Source organism: Lampris incognitus, chromosome 2, assembly GCF_029633865.1.
Source record: "Lampris incognitus isolate fLamInc1 chromosome 2, fLamInc1.hap2, whole genome shotgun sequence".
Lineage (NCBI taxonomy): Eukaryota > Metazoa > Chordata > Actinopteri > Lampriformes > Lampridae > Lampris > Lampris incognitus.
The window spans coordinates 14297982-14314144 of record NC_079212.1 but is presented as its reverse complement, the minus strand read 5'-3'; the positions used below and the strand labels follow the sequence as shown (position 1 = coordinate 14314144).

General features: G+C 46.2%; 1 protein-coding gene across 1 annotated transcript in view; it reads left to right on the top strand.

The window, feature by feature from the left end:
* The window catches only part of LOC130107107 (dedicator of cytokinesis protein 3-like), a 59210-nt gene that overhangs the window by 19912 nt on the left and 23135 nt on the right, over window positions 1-16163 (top strand). The window contains exons 7-23 of the mRNA XM_056273521.1: window positions 1367-1451; window positions 2930-2971; window positions 4388-4542; window positions 4808-4889; window positions 5564-5624; window positions 5744-5891; window positions 7125-7213; window positions 8880-9005; window positions 10584-10708; window positions 11546-11708; window positions 11842-11948; window positions 12625-12796; window positions 13840-13937; window positions 14255-14338; window positions 14463-14563; window positions 14684-14765; window positions 15322-15492. Coding sequence (XP_056129496.1) covers window positions 1367-1451; window positions 2930-2971; window positions 4388-4542; window positions 4808-4889; window positions 5564-5624; window positions 5744-5891; window positions 7125-7213; window positions 8880-9005; window positions 10584-10708; window positions 11546-11708; window positions 11842-11948; window positions 12625-12796; window positions 13840-13937; window positions 14255-14338; window positions 14463-14563; window positions 14684-14765; window positions 15322-15492 — 1891 coding nt within the window. The remainder of the gene's footprint in view (window positions 1-1366; window positions 1452-2929; window positions 2972-4387; window positions 4543-4807; window positions 4890-5563; window positions 5625-5743; window positions 5892-7124; window positions 7214-8879; window positions 9006-10583; window positions 10709-11545; window positions 11709-11841; window positions 11949-12624; window positions 12797-13839; window positions 13938-14254; window positions 14339-14462; window positions 14564-14683; window positions 14766-15321; window positions 15493-16163) is intronic.

The following is a 16163-nucleotide window of genomic DNA, read 5'->3' as shown; positions in this document are numbered from 1 at the left end:
GCGCGTGGGAGGATCATGCTACCCCCCCCCCCAGTTCCCCCTCCCCCCGAACAGGCGCCCCGACTGACCAGAGGAGGCGCTAGTGCAGTGACCAGGACACATACCCACATCTGGCTTCCCACCCGCAGACACGGCCAATTTTGTCTGTAGGGATGCACGACCAAGCCGGAGGTAACACGAGGATTCGAACCGACGATACCCATGTTGGTAGGCAACGGAATATATCGCCACGCCACCCGGACACCCTATTGTTGCAATTTTGGCACTGAAAGATTCTCTGCACACTGAAATGCTCCTAATACCTATTTCATACATCAACGTTTCAGCATCGGAAACGTTACTAGAATAAGTACATGGAGCATGTCGGTGTGCAGACGTCACTCCTTTTTTCTGTGTTTTGCGATATTTGTGTCGCACCTAAAAAAATTTTAAATTTCTTTTTCTGGATGTGTGCACACTTGATTCCTCTACTGAAAAGATTGTCCCCATCGTTGTCTGTGTGTGTGTGGGTGCGTATTACCCCCCTCTATGAAGTAATTTTATGGTCACTTAGCAGATGAGTGTATGTCAAGCCGCTTAAAGTCAGTCCACATCCCCAAACCCTGGAGCAATTGTAAACCCATATTCTTAGCGTTGCCGCTTGAACTCCTTCACAGATTCCAACTGTGTTGTCACAGTCATCCATAACCGAGATAAGGATACAGGGGCTCCTGCTCTGCCAAGGGAGAGCATTAGATGGAGGGGCCATCTGTTGGTTTTGTATGGCAGTCAGTGTACTCCAAAGTACTCGTTCATTGAATTGGCTAACATCAGTTAGCATCATGGCTGAGTGTAATGAATATATATATAAACAGGAAATCCTTCTTTACAGGGGAAAGTAGCTTGTATCTTGTTCATCATGCAAACCCAGCACAACGCACCCCTGTAAAACTGATGTGTGTGCTGTGTGGGTTTAATTTATCGTTTTAGTCAAAGGTTATATTAATACTAACAATGCTCGTTTATTTGAGGTCAAACAACAGTTCGTATTTTATTTCAGTCTCGGTCAGGGATTTAAACAGTCTGAGAGTATGTAGCAATTGATTTGGTCATAAAAATAATATATATATATATATATATATATATATATATATAAGGATTGGCAGAAGGGGTGGAGCAGCGATCAGGATGGCTTGGAGAGCGGGGCGATTGGCCAGGTACAATTGGGGAGAAAAGGGGGGTGGGGGGATCAGCCTAATTGTAAATGCAGTTGAAAGAGATATTTGTTTTAATAACATGGCATTGTTTGAATCAGTACAACATTCATTAATTGTTTTTTTTTCTCTCTGTTGTAATCTACCTCCTCCCTATGCATCTCTACCTTTAGGCACCTTGGCTTAGACCTCGTTCCCAGAAAGGAGTTCGAGATGGTGGATCCGGATCAGATCAGTGTGTCTGAGCTGTACAAAATGGTACTGTCAGCATGCCGGAGGTTTTTATTCTTGAAATAATGCATGTTGAAAAAAATTTGGCCCATGAATAACTGAATTCTTGGAATGAATAGTATGAATGAGTAGTTGCTGAATAATACACACACACACACGGGTGCATTTCCATGACAAGCATGTGACTGGTGATGTTTTAAATGCGTCCCTGTATGATATGGTATTCAACATCTGTGTGGCATCTGAATAGAAATGTGTGAATTGAAACTATAATGTTCTCTTTTTCTTGTTCTTTTCTTTTTTTTACGCACAGGCTAAAAGTGTGCTGTTTCCTTTTGGGTTACAAGCAAGTGCACGCTGTGTTATAGGAATATGCTTTTGAACCAAATGCATTTTTTTCTTTCTGTGTCTCGATATTCCGCTCATCCGAGTATGCCGGATGTGTAAATGTGCTGATTATCGAATCATCCATAAGAAAGTGAGTCAGAAGAAGGAGCGCGACTCAGTTGCCGCGGATGGAGCAGAGGCTCATGTGACCTGTCCTTTATGCTCATGTTACCGCCATATTGAGTGTGTCGCTCTCCCTGCATGCACGTGACTCTCACAAGCGTGATTGCCAACTAGCAATGCAGGCATAATGCAATGTGACAAGCTTGGGCAAGACCACACAAATTCAGTTGTTTTCTTCTTTTTTTTTCTCCTATAAAATTAATTGCATATTACAGTCAGTTATGTAAAATCAGCGACTTGACGAGGGAGTACTTCTGTAAATAAATTATGTCTCAAATGTGTTTGGGTATGTAAATGGGCTTATGTGGGTGTACCGAGCCTCTACTCGCTGGTGGGAGTGACTATTTACTCAAGCAGAGCCAATATTTGGAGTATGTGATTAAAGGGCATACGTAATAAAATGTCATGTAATAATACAGCGGGAGGCCATCTTATAAAAGGGATATCCAGTCTGGCCAATACTTGGGGGTGCACATGTTAATCAAAACATTCTCCAACTGCCCAACGGTCTCCTTATTATCCCTTTGCCATTTTTCTCAGATTGTTAGTGCCCTAAATGCTCTGTCCAGAAACAACGGCGTGGCTCACACTTGCCAAAAAGCCTCCTGACTCTGTCGATGAAAGTGAGCTTGTTTTTGGCATGGTGCGAGGCCTTGGCATCCCTTCAGGTGGGTGTAGAGGAGTTCTTTCAGGCTGCGGAGCAGAGAGGTGTGTGTGGGCGACACTGGCTTTGTCCTCTCCTCTCCCACACGCTCACACGTTTTACCTCATATGGGCTTCTTTTAGCACGACGGGCACAGTAAAGTATAGCCTCTTGGCAAAATGGGTGGGTGAATTTTTGCCAGGTGGGAAGCATCGACTGAAGCGCTCCTTAGGTGGAGTGTGTGTGAGGCTCGTTGTAAGGTAAATAAGTTCATTAGTGTGTAGGAAGAAGAAAGAATGGATCGACTGAACTGATACCTTTTTCTTTTTTTTTTTGTATCCTTGCTTTTTAGCATGTATCCAGCAGACACTGTGGTCAGCAAAGCACAAACCAGGTATGTCTTTTTTCTAGTTATGTTGGGTAGATTATATATAACAAAAAACTCCATTTTGCCTCTCTCCTTAGCTTTATTTTTTATTTTTAGTATATCTATTTATTAGACTAAGCTCTCCTTAGCTTAATCTTGATCTCTGTTCAGAAATCTGTTTCCTCTCTGTTATGTCATTCGAGGGTCAGATGGGGAGTATTTTCCAGAAACCGTGGCTCTGACCCTTGTATGCCACGGTGTCTGTTATCCACGCTGTTGCACATATTCCACTGAAACCTGCCCTCGATAACAGGGTCGGCTAAATACTTAACATCTGAATATTCTACAACTTGATTTGTAATGTACAGTTTATGGTCAAAGCTAACGGTCACGTCCAGCAGGGCACTATCACTGCCAGTGACGTGTGCCACACGTGTGAGCCCAAGCTGTATGAGAAGTTATAATGCAAATTAGCCGATAATGTGGCTCAACACACAGTGCAAGTCTCGCAGTGAATTTCTTTAAAGGGATGCATTGTTATGGGTGGCACAGTGGTGCAGTGGTTGGCACAGTTGCCTCACAGCAAGAAGGTCCTGGGTCCGAACCCCCGGGGTTGTCCACCCTTGGGGGTCGTCCTCTGTGTGGAGTTTGCATGTTCTCCCCATGTCTGCGTGGGTTTCCTCCCACTGTCCAAAGACATGAGGGTCAGGTGAATCGGCCATACTAAATTGTCGTTAGGTGTGAATGTGTGGGCCCTGTGATGGACTGGTGGCCTGTCCAGGGTGTCTCCCCACCTGCCGCCCAATGACTGCTGGGATAGGCTCCAGCATCCCCGCGATATACCGCGACCCTGAGTAGGACAAGCGGCTTGGATAATGGATGGATGGATGCACTGTTATTTTCTGGCATGCTAGAACTCCAAGATGCTTCACCTTTGTCAATAAATTTGAGACGTCATCTGAGCCCTTGTATCCGTGTGATGGTGGCGGAAGATTCTGCCCGAGACTGTCTCAAGACTCATAAATGCAAAACTGAGCTGATATTTGATTCATCAGAATACTTGAAAAATGGTGACTCACCATGAAACAAACCCTTGCGCTTTCTTGTTGGGGACAATCAAACATGGAAGACGTCTTCCCTCTGAAAGAGAAATTGAAATGAGAAATTATAGCCGAGATTTTTGCTTATTGGACGTTCTGAATTGGAGAACGTTTGGTTAATTGTTCATTGTTTTGGAGGGGTGATGAGAATTTTCCCCAGACTCTCAGGCGATGATATGATTGACAGAAGACCGCAGAACTCTGCGTCGTCTCAGATGACCTATTCAGAGCCACTGGAAAAGAAGTGCAGATAGCACGGGTGCAAAAACAGCAGGTGCTCGGTCTTGCGGTCTTATTGTGAGACCGTGTCTTGTTAGCGTTCTCCCTCATCTCTTTTTTTCAGGGTGACAGCCTTCGACAGCGCCACGGTGACGGTTGCCGTGTCCCCGTGTCTCACCACCTCTTCATCAACCTGAAGAGCTTTACTTACAACAGCATCAGCGAGGACGCAGATGTCTTCTTCTTTCTGTATGACACTCGTGAGGCCAAGCAGATCAGGTACTTGGAGGACGTCAACACTGTTCACCCTGAAGACACAACAAAAACATTTAGAGACATGAATTCGCACGCACACACACTGTGTATGTGTGTGTGTGTGTGTGTGTGTGGTGTAAATGTAAAGGCACTACACGCGGACACACACGAACACAGACATAGACACACACACACACACACACACACACACACACACACTGTAATCAGCAGATAGGTGAAGGTGTTACATGGATAATATTCCAAAACTGTAAACTTTCCTCCATCTCAGTGAGAAATTCATGGTGAGACTGAACAAGAACGGAGGACCCAAGAACCCAGAGAAGGTCGACCGCCTGTGCGCCCTCTTCACGGTAACACAACTAACCTGCTTAGAACCAGACATCAGGCCCTCCTCACCTCAATTTTGCAACATAACAGACGTTAAAAGGAAATTGTGAGCGTCCAGGGGGCATGGCGTTCTATTCCGTTGCCTACCAACACTGGGGTCGCCGGTTCGAATCCCCGTGTTACCCCCAGCTTAGTCTGGCGTCCCTACAGACACAATTGGCCATGTCTGCAGGAAATTGTGGGCGTCCAGGTGGCGTGGCGATCTATTCCATTGCCTACCAACACGGGGATTGCCGGTTCGAATCCCCGTGTTACCTCCGACTTGGTTGGGTGTCCCTACAAACACAATTGGCCGTGTCTGTGGGTGGGAAGCCGGATGGGGGTATGTGTCCTGGTTGCTGCACTAGCGCCTCCTCTGGTCGGTCGGAGTGCCTGTTCGGGGGAGGTCCCACGCGCTACGTCACCCTGGTGAAACTTCTCACTGTCAGGTGAAAAGAAGTGGCTGGTGACCCCACATACATGTGGGGTCACCAGCCAGTATGAGGCACGTGGTTGTCTTCAGCCCTCCCCGGATTGGCAGAGGGGGTGGATCAGGGCGGCTCGGAGGAGTGGGGTAACTGGCCGGATACAATTGGAGGAGGAAAAGGGGGCAAAAAAAAGAAATTCTGATCACACCACACGATATATTTCTTCTCAGGACTTGAGCAGCAAAGATCTGAAGAGAGACCTGTACATCGTGGCACAAGTCATAAGAACCGGTAATCCAAATACCGCACACACCAAGATTTCTACTGACACAGTCTCGAGATCAAGCAGATTTAAAGAAACGATAAGGGGCTTTTATTGTGTTGATAGTGTGTTTTTCTTTCCTGTCCAGGCCGTATGTTGCTGAACGACTCCAAGAAAGGCCCGCCCCATGTGCAGTACAGACGGCCCTACGGCTGCGCTGTTCTTGCCATGAGCGATGTGTTTCACACCATCACAGACCTCAAAGAGGAGAAGGACTTCGTGCTAAAAGTTTACACGTGAGTGCAACAGCTCAACTATTTTTATCCAGGCAGCACCCACTCTTTTTCCTGTAGTGTACAACGTAGTATTCAGTTATTTTCAAAATGTATTGTGCAACCGTCACAATCGTACCAGAGCGATAACGCCACACCTGTCAATGTGACCACTTGGTAAATTTCACTTTCTTCAATGTTGGACGCATAGTGGAAATATGTAGGGACTGCGGCAGTAATGCTGTGGAAGCATTGTGGGAATGTTGTGAGAATGATGTGGGAAGGCTGTGGGAATGCTATAGGAATATGTTCCGTGACAGCCTTCTGTTTCGGTGTTGACGTGTAGCGTGTTTTGACTAGAATGATAATGAAGTGTCCTCTGGAAAATCAATAGCTTCTCACCCCGGGCCCAAGATTGGGCTCTTGGCGTGATATGAATCTGGCTACCTCTGTTAGGCTTTGCCACAGAGAGCCACTCCTGTACCTCAGCCAACCAATGAGGGCATGAGACACGGAGAAGGAAGAAGAGACTGTGAGCGAGAGGGGGAGTGACAGACAGATGACACTTAGATAAATGAACAAAGTTAGAGGACAAAGACGAATAACAACAAGCTAAGCATTCTTTGGTGTCATTCAATAGCCAGCGCATCCCTTAGTGTCACCCTGTCATCCTCAGCGCCCGCTCGCAATCTCTGCCTGAGCTCTGGGTCAGAGGTCACACGTGCACTTCACTGTTGGGATTTAGCCTGACACTGTGTTATGACGTGCAATATTTTGTGGTATATTCACTGTACCGACCGTACTCCCGTTATGAAAAAAAAGGATCCCACTCAAGGGATCGCTCTTCATAAAAGAGGGAAGCACTGTTGGTTCTACTGTATTTTGTGCCGAGTGTAAAAGCTCCTCCCTTCTAAAAAAGCAAGCAGTGATTCAGTGCTTAGCTGCCTCCAAACTGTCGGCTCCTATAACGCTCCAGTCTGTGCATTTCCCCATGCCTTCCCAGGGGCCTATGGGCCCACAGTAATGAAAAAGGCTGGTAGAGAGCTGGCTGTCAGCTTTGCTTAGTGCGCTGTGCACTCGGGCTAATGTGCTGCTTGATGGTGCCTTCTCTTGTTGCTACCTTTTCTCCAGGAGGAAATCAGCTGTGGGACGCATGCTGTTCATCTAGTCCTCGTGCCGACCATTGCCACCCCTCCATGAAGGTCCTCTAATGGGTGTGTTGCTAACATCTCTACCCACCCCTCTCTTCCTCTGTAGGTGTAACAATGAGAACGAGTGGTACCAGATACACGAGAACATCATCCGCAAATCCAACACCAAGTACTCAGCTCCCAGCACTAACTATGGTAAAACACAGCATTTCTGCTCTAATCTGTATTCCCTTTTGACTGGTATTCAAAGTACTGCATACAATCAGCCGCTATTAAAAGTAGAGTAAACATCCATCATATTTTATTTTTTTTAATACATCTGTCAACATCCAACCAGTCACCAGCATGATCAGTGTACAACGAAATCCTCGTCTCAGAGGTCTCCCATAGGGAAATAGACATGCGTTGTCATAATGCTGTTCTGATCACTGTGCCTTTGTTCATCTCCATTATGGACGAGATTAAGGGGTTAATAATAGCTCAGCACATTGATCAGCTTTCACAAAGGTAAGAGGTGTGGCCTCACGTCACATGACTCGAGGACCCGAGTCAGACTCAAGTCACAAATTTGATGACTTTACTAGATTTGACTTGACAAAACTGATAAAGACTTCCAGCTCGACTTTGACTTTAACGGCAGTGACTTGTGACTTCACTTGATACTTGACACCTTCTGCCAGCCGAAACATACAATGCTTTTAAAAAATGTGCAGAAGTGTCTACTCCTCATTTCCATAATTACAGATGCACTTTAAATCAATCCATAATAATACGATTTTTAAAAAGCATTCCTGATTTGTGTAAATTTAGCATATTAATTAGTCCTCTGTTCTTAAAATTTTGGAATGGCGTTAAATTTGATGAAGAGTGCATAATGTCTTGTTTGGGACCTGGAAATCAAAAGTTTATGACTTTGGACTTGACTTGAGACTTGACTTGGGACTTGAGATTTGACTTGGGACTTGAGATTTGTCTTGGGACATGACTTGGGACTTGGGACTTGAGACAAGTGCCAAAACTTGGGGGCTTACTTGAGGCTTGGAAAAAAACACAACTTAGTCCCACCTCTGCAAAGGACCCAGGGGATCTTCTCCTTGATTTTCAGTGTTGCTGCTGTCATGTAAACCTTCTTAACCCACACACTGGTGATTTTCCCATTGTGCTTCAGATTGGAGGAGCACACGGCCCTTTTGTGGGGCTGAGTAATTTCATAACCACCAGGAGGATGAAACCCATTCAAAACCCATTGTATGATTTATAAAAGTGAACGCTGTCTGGGTGTCAAAAGAGGTTTTTGTCTTTATTTTGAAAAATTAACAGTTTGGACTTGCCAGGTTTTCATCTGACAGCAGGGAGGGGGATATGTCTTGATGTCTTGAGTTTTTTTTTCCTTTTTCTAAAATGGCATCACTCCAAGAGTAAATCACATCAACTCAGTGTTTTGAGTATTCCTGTCTCTCTCCTCTGTCTTTTTCTTTTTCTTTAAGAGCATCTCACAATCGTATGACTCACCGAATTCTGTCATCAGATTTGTACCCTGCCCATATTTTTCATCCCTCCTTGATTTAATTCCACGACACCCCCCCCCCCCCCCATTCCTCGGCTCTGTTCACATCTCTTCATCCATCCATTCTCCAGTCAGTCTTCTCTCCCCCGCACTGTGACTAATTTCCTTAAAAAAAAAACCCTGTATCTTCTATTCCCCTTCATTTTCTTCATTTTATTTCCTTCTCCACCTCTCTACTTTCTCTCACTCAACACCACCAACATCACCCCCCTGACCCCCACTGGCGACCCCCCCCCCCACACACACACACACATGCTCATACTCTTCCTCCTCTCTCTCTTTCTCTCACTACAGGCCTCATCATTTCCTTGCAGCTGCTGCGGGGTGAACTGGAGCAGATCAGACGAGAGAACCAGGCTGTGTTCAGCAGGGCCCTGGCACTTACACGCAAACTGGGTTTTCCAGATGTCATCCTGCCAGGTACGTTGACCGGGGGAGGGGTTGGGGCTGGCGGTGTAGAGAGTGGGAGATCCAGGGCAGAGTGCAAATAGATCGGAAGAGTGGAAGAAGGGGGGTGGGGTTCGAAGATCAGGGCTAACGTTATGTCTAGGAACTGAAGGAGAGCACCCCCTAGGTGGGCTGGGGATAGGTTGAGTCGCTGAAGGATGTATGGAGTGTGTGAAGGAAGAGATGGCATCAAACCGGGGGTTACCCAGATATAGACAACATGTTTAATATGAGGTGGCACGGTGGCGCAGTGGTTAGCACGGTCACTTCACAGCAAGAAGGTCCTGGGTTTGAACCCCGGGGTTGTCCAACCTTGGGGGTCATCCCAGGTCATCCTCTTTGTGGGGTTTGCATGTTCTCCCCGTGTCTGGTGTGGGTTTCCTCCGGGTGCTCTGGTTTCCTCCCACAGTCCAAAGACATGTAGGTCAGGTGAATTGGCCATACTAAATTGTCCCTATGTGTGTGTGTGTGTGTGTGTGTGTGTGTGTGTGTGTGTGTGTGTGTGTGTGTGTGTGTGTGTGTGTGTGTGTGTGTGTGTGTGTGTGTGTGTGTGTGTGTGTGTGTGTGTGTATGTGTGTTGGCCCTGTGATGGCCTGGCGGCCTGTCCAGGGCGTCTCCCCGCCTGCCGCCCAATGACTGCTGGGATAGGCTCCAGCATCTCGCGATCCTGAGCAGGATAAGCGGCTTGGATAATGGATGGATGTTTCATGTGACCCAACAACAGTCTGCTCTCAGTTATTTGCACTGCATTTGCATAAGACAGGCATTTGGGTCCGGTGCTGAGCAACCTGTAAAGAGCTGAGGTCTTCAAAGATAAGTAAAGAGAGAGAAAGCGGGGAGCAAGAGAGGGGTGCGTGTTTATTTCAGGTTTGTTTCATCAGCCAACATCTTCCCACCGAAGCTCACACACACCTCTCCTTCCTCTCCGATCCTCTCCCCTCTTTTACTCTCCTCCCCGCTCCTCTATTCCAGGGAGTCTGAAATACCTCCCCGGTACCTCTCTCTGTGACTCATCTGTCCCCAAAGAAGCGACTCCGATATAAATAACCGTACTCTGATCTTATAAATAACGACAATATCTTCCCCCTCCATCGCCATTGATATTTATTCCATTAAACGCTGACCTTACAAAAGGGTGCCGAGACAGATGTGAGCTTCGGCGTGTCACAACCCAGACGGGTCATTTTTCATTGACAAAAACTGTGACGCGCAGCCCGCAACCCCCCCACCCCCCTTTACGATGCAGCCTTAATCTGCGGTGACCACTGTCAGTTCGTGTTTACTGCGGAGGCTGACAAAAACGCCTTTCCGCATCTACATTATAACTTATTTACAGTACCGGGACAGGGGACACGTTTCTCTAGCCGCGGCTGGGAACTTCTGGAGATGTCATGGTCTCGTCGGGATTGACTGGCCGTGTTCTCCTGACTGGAAGTGACATTAAGGCTGTGGAGGCCTGGCAGAATGTTCTAGCACCGGGATCCGGTTCATGATGTACTTAATATGTCAGGCCTAACCAGTTTTTTTTTCTTCCTTGTGTTTGTGTTCTAGGTGACACACGTAATGACCTCTATCTAACTCTGGAGCGAGGGGAATTCGAGAGAGGGGGCAAGAGCGTACAGAAGAACATCGAGGTCACCGTCTATGTACTGTACGCAGACGGAGACACGCTCAAGGTATGAAACACGGCACTTCCTGTTTACCAAAACGACTTTCTCTGTACCGCTTCATCAACTACTGGACACCGATGTTACTGTAGATCCATCCATGCATCCATTCATCCATCCATCCATCCGTCCAGCCATCCATTCATCCATCCATTTGTGATCAATGCTTGCGATCAGTAGCTGATTACAAGCAGCAGTCAGCTGTTTTCTGTATATTGTATTGTAGTGACTTGCACTGTGTAATGTACATTATTTAGTGTGTCTTGTTTTCATGTGTTGTTGTTCTTATGTAATGTGTTGTCATGATGTAATATCGCTGCTCAGTTGTAACGCTCGATGAAATGAAATTGCAAACATGCTTACAGTTGTACCCACATATCGCCCGTCCAGGGACCGCAGATGAAATTCAGCTGAATAGCCAACAGGATAGTTAATTAAAAGTCCATTGTTCCTATTTGATAAATATACAAGTTAATTTTTTTTTTTTTTTTATCCATCCTATCTACCCATTCCATCCACACTGCAAAAATGGTATATCTGAACAATTCTGACAGTCTTAAGATCATTCAGGAAAACCATTTTGTTTCATGAGGCGTTAACTTGTGTATAATTGGCGATGTGAGATTATCATGATTTAAGAATATTTATCTTGTTTCATGAAATCTTACCTAGTTGAAATGCCTTACTGCACTGGCAGAGTATTTGGCTTGTTTTTGTGGATTTTCTCACTTTGAATATGCTGGATTTTTGTCTCAGTTCTGACACGGCATTTTTGCAGGGCACCCATCCTCTCATTCACTGTTCATCCCAGTAAAGATAATCCCCTCGTGTGCCTTCGTCTCACAGGACTGCATCAGTCTGGGCAGCGGGGAACCAAACACCAGCGAGCATCGCTCCTTTGTCCTCTACCACAACAACAGCCCCCGCTGGAGCGAGATGGTCAAGCTACCTATCCCGATAGATCGCTTCAGAGGATCCCACCTACGCTTTGAGTTCAGACACTGCTCTAGTGAGTCGAAAATGCTGACTGTTATCTCATAGTGCTTTGTTAGGCGCAAATGGGGTTCTGCTTTGGGGCTATACAAGCATCATTTTTAGGTTTAGGTGGAAGTATGGCGCGATACCTGTGCACTTCATTTCAGCTAAAGACAAGGGGGAGAAGAAGCTGTTCGGCTTTGCCTTCACTCCTCTGATGAGAGAGGACGGGACCACGCTGTCAGATGAGAGCCACGAGCTGTATGTCTACAAGGTGAGAGTGGGATTTTAACACACGGCCATGGTCTTTCCACCAATGGCTGTCGTCATCATATCAGCCATATCACCATATCGGTATTGGGCATAATTTGTTAATAATCTGTTCTGATACTTAGATTTTAAAGCAATTATGTTAATAAGCTAATTGGACAGCACAGTGGCCCAGTGGTTAGGTTAGCGCTGTCGCCTCACAGCAAGAAGGTCCTGGGTTCGAACCCCGGGGTTGTCCAACCTTGGGGGTCATCTCAGGTTGTCCTCTGTGTGGAGTTTGCATGTTCTCCCTGTGTCTGTGGTGGGTTTCCTCCGGGTGCCCCAGTTTCTTCCACCATCAAAAATAGACATGCATGTTAGGGTTGATACTCCTGTCTGTGCCCCTGACCGAGGCATGGCAAGACGAACTGGAGTTGGTCCCTGGGCGCTGCACGGCGGCTGCCTACTGCTCCTAGCTACACAGCTAGGATGGGTTAAATGTGGAGCATGAATTTCTCCACGGGGATTAATAAAGTATATCCAAAAACAAAAAAAAAATCAACATGTTGTGCAACCCTAGTGGACAACACAGTGTAATTTTCATCATGCTATACACAGCAACAGTGCAGTGCTCACTTTGTACCAAACTTAAGGTGACTGCAGACATCTTGTCCATGTCATTCATATCCATCGTCTTCTAGTGTGATGAAAACGCCACCTTCAGTAACCAAGGCCTTTACCTGAGCATGCCCTGCTGTAAGGAGGACTTCAACAGCTGCCCCAGCCTGCCTGCCAACCTGCCCTTCCAGAGAAGCCCCAAAGAGACCTTCTGCGTCTCAACATTTCTCTGCTCTACCAAACTCACACAAAATGGTAACTCCGATGGCTAAAATCCTCCCGTGTCCTTTAACCTGTTAAAATGCTCCTTGATGGGGCGTCCGGGTAGCGTAGCGGTCTATTCCATTGCCTACCAACACGGGGATCGGCGGTTCAAATCCCTGTGTTGCCTCTGGCTTGGTCAGGCGTCCCTACAGACACAGACACAGTTGGCCGTGTCTGCGGGTGGGAAGCCGTATGTGGGTATATGTCCTGGTCCCTGCACTAGCACCTCCTCTGGCCGGTCGGGGCACCTGTTCGGGTGGGAGGGGGAACTGGGGGGAATAGCGTGATCCTCCCACGCACTACGTCCCCCTGGCGAAACTCCTCACTGTCAGGTGAAAAGAGGAGGAGACATGTGGTAGTCTGTAGCCCGCCCCGGATCAGCAGAGGGGGGTGGAGCAGCGACCAGGACGGCTTGAAGAGTGGGGTAATTGGCCAATTGGGAAGAAAAAGTGGGAGAAAAATAAAATAAAAAAATAAAAAAAAGATGCCCCTTGATTTCTGAGCCCAAGGCCAAGAATGATGTAGCCGAGCTAAAATGGCCGTATCTCTTCAGTACTTTTAAATGTGTGCATAATTGATGGTCTCTCCAGAAAGGTTACCCTTTGCAGTCTGTTCATGAAGTATTTGACTTAACCCAAGTATTACTAAAGTGAAGTTGCAGAAGCACAAAGCAAACTTTAAATTGAATTTTATATTCGCCTAAAACAATAATCAATACTTGAGTAAAAATAGCTTCCTCTAGCTTAGTCTCTTGAGCCTATGATGCAATGGCGCTATTGCCATAAGTCTTACCAGTTGGCTCTTCATATTTGATCATATATGACACCAAAATATCAGCATTCTGCGTTATGTTTAGCATGCATATGTGTAAGTGGATCTCCAAAATGTTCATTTCCAGTGTCCAAATGGCCACCTTGTGCCAAATGGAAAATGTGTACGACAACATATTGTTGTACCTTTCATCTGAATGGTGCATATGAGAAGGTTAACCGAAGCATTCTGTTCTATTTTAATCTATTCTCCGTTGTTTTCAGTGGATCTTCTGGCTTTGCTGAATTGGAAGGCCCATCCGGACAGGGTGTTGGATATCCTCGGCCGGCTACGTCAGATCAATGGAGAGGAGATTGTCAAGGTCGCTGATCCACTGATTATTTGTCTAGTGACGGTGTTATTCAGTATGACGGTGCAGGTACACAGCAGTCAGCTTAAGGAGGGGTGTGTTTGTAAGTCATGTGTTGTATTGAGTCCCGGGTCCAGAGATTGCTTGTTCCCAGTTTAGAATGTTCGTTAAAGAGATGTAGGGCTTAAAACTATGGAGGGTGAGGCTTGTAGATGGAGGGCTATCCTTTGTTTCTATTTTAATTACAGCCAAGGCCTTTAATGTGATAAAATCAATTTGGGATGGTTTAGCTGAGTCTTTGTTTTGTTTTTTTTCTTCCTTCTCTGCAGTTCCTGCGCGATGTCCTGGATACGCTTTTTTGTCTCTTAGATGACAACACTGATAAATATGGACCGCTGGTTTTCCAGTCACTGGTAGGAGAGCGGCGATAACTCACTACTTCCCAGAAGCACGGCCCTGAGTATATTTTAAGACAATGTGTTGCACCTGCAAGCGATGGAAATAGGAGTAATATCACTTTTCCCCTTCTGTGTTCAGGTGTTCATTATTAACCTGCTCAGGGACAGCCGTTTCTACCACTTCAGACCTGTCATGGACTCCTACATTCAAAACCACTTTGCTGGAGCCCTAGCTTACAAGTAAAAAAAAAAAGAATATTCTTTTTGGTTTAAATAACCCTAATTACCCACATAACCCTAACCCCTTGCGTGAAATCCGTGCAGTATTGAGTCTAACATTTGCAATGCGTGTACCTGCAGAGAGCTGATCCGATGTCTAAAATGGTACATGGACCGCTCCGCTGAGGTTGTCAGACAGGACCACATCCAGGAAGCCATGAGGGTAAGGTTTCCACATTAGATATACACACACGTTGTTTTGGTCCAGGGCGCGGGCCGCGGACCAAAAATAAGTCTGTCCCGATTCTTTCAAAGGAGATTCATTGGTGAGGCATAAAGAATTGGCCAATGAGCAAGGAAGACAAGCAAGCCCGATAAGGAATAATATGAAGTCAAGTAAGGAATAATATGAGAGGAAGTGCAAAATGTAATATAAAGACATATGAGGTTATAGAAGATAAGATGTCCGACGGGGGGCTAGTCAGGAAGTAATGAATACTTCCTCCATGGGGGTATTGATGTGTTTATATTAAAAAGCTGAGCACAACATAGTCCTTGAACTCCTGTGTTTCCTCACCAACGGTACTGAGATAATGTGAGCAGAAACCTGAAGATCGGGAACATCACGTATTGATTTGCTTCATGCGTCGATCTTCTTTATAGACGGCCTTTCTCCGCGGGCCTTGTCCATGGCTTGGTCATTACTTTATTAGGGAAAGGCGAAACAATCGGATATGACATGTACCTTTTGTGACTATTTTCTCTGTCTCCCCCCGTAGGCTCTGGAGTACCTGTTCAAGTTCATCGTCCAGTCGCGTATCCTGTATTCACGGGCTACCTGCGGGATGGAGGAGGAGCAGTTCAGGGCGAGCATCCAAGAACTTTTCCAGTCCATCCGCTTCGTCCTGAGTCTGGACAGCCGCAGCTCTGAGAACCTGGTTTTCACGCAGGTCAGATAGTTAAAACGCTGCCTGAGCCGCATCCCCTCAGCCCATCATGCTGCTTTACTTCCCTTTGCATCTGTCAAGGGATCGGTGTTATCGTCTGCTTGGCAGTATTGTTAAGTATCTTTGGCTGTACATGTTTGCTGATTTTCTTTCTTTTTTATATATATATTTCTTTGTATGTTTGCTTATTTATCTGTCCAGTTTGCGTTCACATCTCACCAACTGATTTGCCATGTTTGCTGTTGTTTGTTTTTCTTTTTTTTGTTGTTCCAAGTTATTTGTCATTCTGGGCATTGTTTGATTGATGCTCCAATCCCTCTCCCTCACTGTTGCCTCCACCTCCTCGGCTTGCTCTTGGACAGTTTAGGGGTGCGATCAGCTGCATGCCACTCTATGGTCATGCTCCAGGGCTCTCATCTGTCTCAGTAAGTCACAGCGCCCCCCTGTGTTGGTCTCTAGGTGCAGCAGAGGCTGTGCATTCACTACCCCTCTGAAATGGGATGACGGTGGCCTTAGTCACCGTTATGCAGTCCCTCCTCATAGCTGCGAGAACTGTTTTTGGTTATCGCGGACTTAGAGGAGCCAAAGCTATGCCTGCTGAATTAGATAAGTTCATTCTAGTGGGATCCATTGTTAAGATGTGTGACTTTTCTTTTTGGAATATGAGCTGCAGA